This window comes from Panicum virgatum, chromosome 6K (assembly GCF_016808335.1).
Source record: "Panicum virgatum strain AP13 chromosome 6K, P.virgatum_v5, whole genome shotgun sequence".
In the NCBI taxonomy this organism is placed as follows: Eukaryota; Viridiplantae; Streptophyta; class Magnoliopsida; order Poales; family Poaceae; genus Panicum; species Panicum virgatum.
The window spans coordinates 15,354,275-15,357,519 of record NC_053141.1 but is presented as its reverse complement, the minus strand read 5'-3'; the positions used below and the strand labels follow the sequence as shown (position 1 = coordinate 15,357,519).

The 3,245-nt window shown below is 51.6% G+C and overlaps 1 protein-coding gene across 1 annotated transcript; it reads left to right on the top strand.

Moving 5' to 3' along the window:
- The first annotated feature begins 1,020 nt into the window (after positions 1 to 1,020).
- On the top strand, positions 1,021 to 2,525 carry LOC120711872 (xyloglucan endotransglycosylase/hydrolase protein 8-like). The gene is made up of 2 exons (XM_039997538.1): positions 1,021 to 1,612; positions 1,733 to 2,525. Exons 1-2 carry the CDS (start codon positions 1,337 to 1,339, stop codon positions 2,294 to 2,296), a joined length of 840 nt encoding a protein of 279 aa, XP_039853472.1. The 5' UTR covers positions 1,021 to 1,336; the 3' UTR covers positions 2,297 to 2,525.
- Positions 2,526 to 3,245: the final 720 nt, after the last annotated feature.

Sequence of the window (3,245 nt, the reverse complement as noted above, 5' to 3'; positions counted from 1 at the left end):
ACCTAATTAGAATTTTTATTTTATTAAAAAAAATACAAAACCACCTTCGAAATCTGCTAAGGGTTAAACTTATCCGGTTTTAACAGTTGAATGGCCCCGTTATCTGGTTTTGTCATCTGTTTTTGTAGTTAAAGGTTTAAAACTGAACTTTTACAGCGAAAGGGACTGTAGCCTAGTGGTTACAAGAGCCTCACTAGCACCTGAGATATTGGGTTCGACTCCCCATGAGAGCAAATATTCTGAGATTTAACGACGCTGTGCATTCAGTAGTAGGCGACGTTCCCGCCGACAGCGAGGCGTCAGTGGTGACTTTGTCAATCTCAAGAATTTGCCTGCTCAGTCTTTGAAAATACTCATAAGGGTAGGGTTTGCGTACATGTGTTCAGAGGGGTGTGAGTGTGCGTGCATTGTGTCTGCATTGTATTGTGTATCTCAAAAAAAACTGAACTTTTACGACAGTTTGATTGTGTATAATGAACTTTTTCCTTTTTCTCACACATAGACGTAATATGTTATAAACAATGCACTCATACAAATGGAGTGCCGTATACTTGTCGGTACTATATTATGAGTAAGCAGACAAAGATGAAATTGGAACGGTTCGATGGAAATCCGTTGTGTTCTTTATTAAAAACATGATCGTTTCAAAAAACAAGGAAAAGAAATACGCAGCGACCATGGCATCATTTCCGACACCGGCCTAATTTCCATAGGCCCCACAATAATCTAAGTATTTCTTAGGCCATTCTCAATGGAAATTTCATAGATACGATTACCTAGAGTGACACATCATCTAAAACTGTTTGAAACTAGGATGAAACACATCTCCCTCAATGCATAGTTTCACCTATTGCTGTTTTCTAGATTACATGCAAAATACAACATGTCTAGGTAACCCCGTACACAGAATTTCATCCCCATAAAACTCATTTCACATCTCTCTTCATTAATACACTGCCACATTATCAAAAATGCTGATATGGCAGCCTATTTAATGTCCATAAAGCTCCCACTGAGAATGGCACACCACACCAAACTGATGCCAGTAGTGTATGAACCCAAGATCATCGCGACACTTTTGTTCATGTGCTGGCCGTCGCCGAGCGATCCGAACCTTCGCGCCCACCCGACACTCTGCCCCGCGCATCAACACAAGTCGTGCGCCCTGCCTGTCCCAGCACCATCCGGGGTGTGCAGACCAGTATAAAGCCGCGCCACATCTCTGTGCTTCGCCGCACCACCAATCGACCAACCACCGCACCCTACCGATCGATCACTAGCAAGCTCCTTTCCAAGAAGAAGCTCTAGATAGTAGATCGAGCGGCAGATAGCAACAATGGCGGCGCGGCTGCCTCCGCTGGCTCTGCTCGCGGCGTCCCTCGCCGTCATGGCGGCCGTCGCGTCGGCCGACTCCTGGCTCTACGAGAAGTTCAACACGGACGGCACCGTCCGCGCGGACTACGACGCGTCGGGCCAGCAGGTCGCCATGCTCAACCTCGACCGGAGCTCCGGCGCCGGGTTCAACTCCAAGGAGCAGTACCTCTACGGCGAGTTCAGCATCCAGATGAAGCTCATCCCCGGCAACTCCGCCGGCACCGTCTCGTGCTTCTACGTAAGAAATTAAATTAAAGTTTTCTTCCGATTCGACGTACAAGGACGATGACAGCTTCTACCTCCATCTTGAGCTGAATCACTGACGATCTGCTGCTGTTGTACACATGGATTACTGCAGCTCTCTTCCGGTGACAGCGACGACCACGACGAGATCGACATGGAGTTCATGGGCAACTCGAGCGGGCAGCCGGTGGTGCTCAACACCAACGTGTGGGCCAGCGGCGACGGCAAGAAGGAGCACCAGTTCGACCTGTGGTTCGACCCGGCCGCCGACTACCACACCTACACCATTGTCTGGAACCCCACCAACATCCTCTTCAAGGTCGACGGCACCGTCATCCGCTGCTTCAAGCGCTACGACGACCTGCCCTACCCGAGCTCCAGGCCCATGGCGCTGCACGCCACGCTGTGGGACGGCAGCTACTGGGCCACCGAGAAGGGCAAGGTCTCCATCGACTGGGCGGGGGCCCCCTTCGTCGTCTCCTACCGCGGCTACTCCGCCGACGCCTGCGTCAGCGGCGGCGCGTGCCCCGCCGGCAGCGACCGGTGGATGAACAAGCAGCCCGACGCCGCCGAGTGGGGCACCGTCAAGTGGGCGGAGAGCAACTACATGCGCTACAACTACTGCGAGGACGGGTGGAGGTTCCCACAGGGGCTCCCCGCCGAGTGCAGCCGCAGCTGATCGAGCTGATGATGATTCGTCCGCCGTCGGATCTATCCATTGTTAATAAGCTCTTGATTTGTTTCTTTTAATTTTGTTGGATGTCCGTATGATTCTTGATCTGTGGCTGTGAATTTGTGATTAAAAGGAAGCCCCGCATGGAGCGAGAGAATACTAGTTTTCTTGTGAAAGAAAAAGCTTTATTCCTATTACTTTGGATAAAGGGGATACTTCTGTCACTTGTGAGGTTCTTTCTTATCTTCGGTGAGTGGGCAGAATCGTATAATGGAGAAGTTGAAAAATGAGAACTCAATGTATTCCCTTAACAACAAGTCTATATATCTGCATGTGTGTTCTCAGCTAGGATTACAAGGCCCTATTTGGATCAGGTAGAGGCAAAACAAGCCAAGAATATGGTTTAGGCTATCCGCACTCGTCGTACTCTAAATTCATCCTCTAAAAAAATATTTTGTCCTGGTCATCGATATTCTCTCCTCTATATATCCAGTTCTCCCACACCCACCATACTCTATATCTCATTCTCTATATCACCTACCACCAGTGGGACCCACACGTCATACTCTATTTCTATTTTCTCCGCACCCGGTCTCTATCTCTCCTCCCTACTCCCGGTTTCGCCCCCGGCCTCTCTCTCTACGCGCCTCCGCTGGTGGCAGGCATGGCCCCCACCCTGCTCCTTCCGCCGCTGCATCCATCCTCCCCCTTCCTCCCTCCCTCTCCTCTCCTCCCTAGCTCCCCATCCTCCTCAGTGCTCCCCTTCTTGCTCGCTCCACCAGCCTCCCTCCCTCCCCACGCCACTGCTTCTTTCTCCGCCGCCGCCGGCCCTGGCGTCCTCCCTCCTCCCGAGCCACGCGGGGCGGGGGCGAGGTCGGCCAGATCCGCGCAAGGCCTCCTCGAGCTCCGTCGTCATGGCCAGATCTGGCTGTCCTCTTATCCTCCTCTCCTTCCC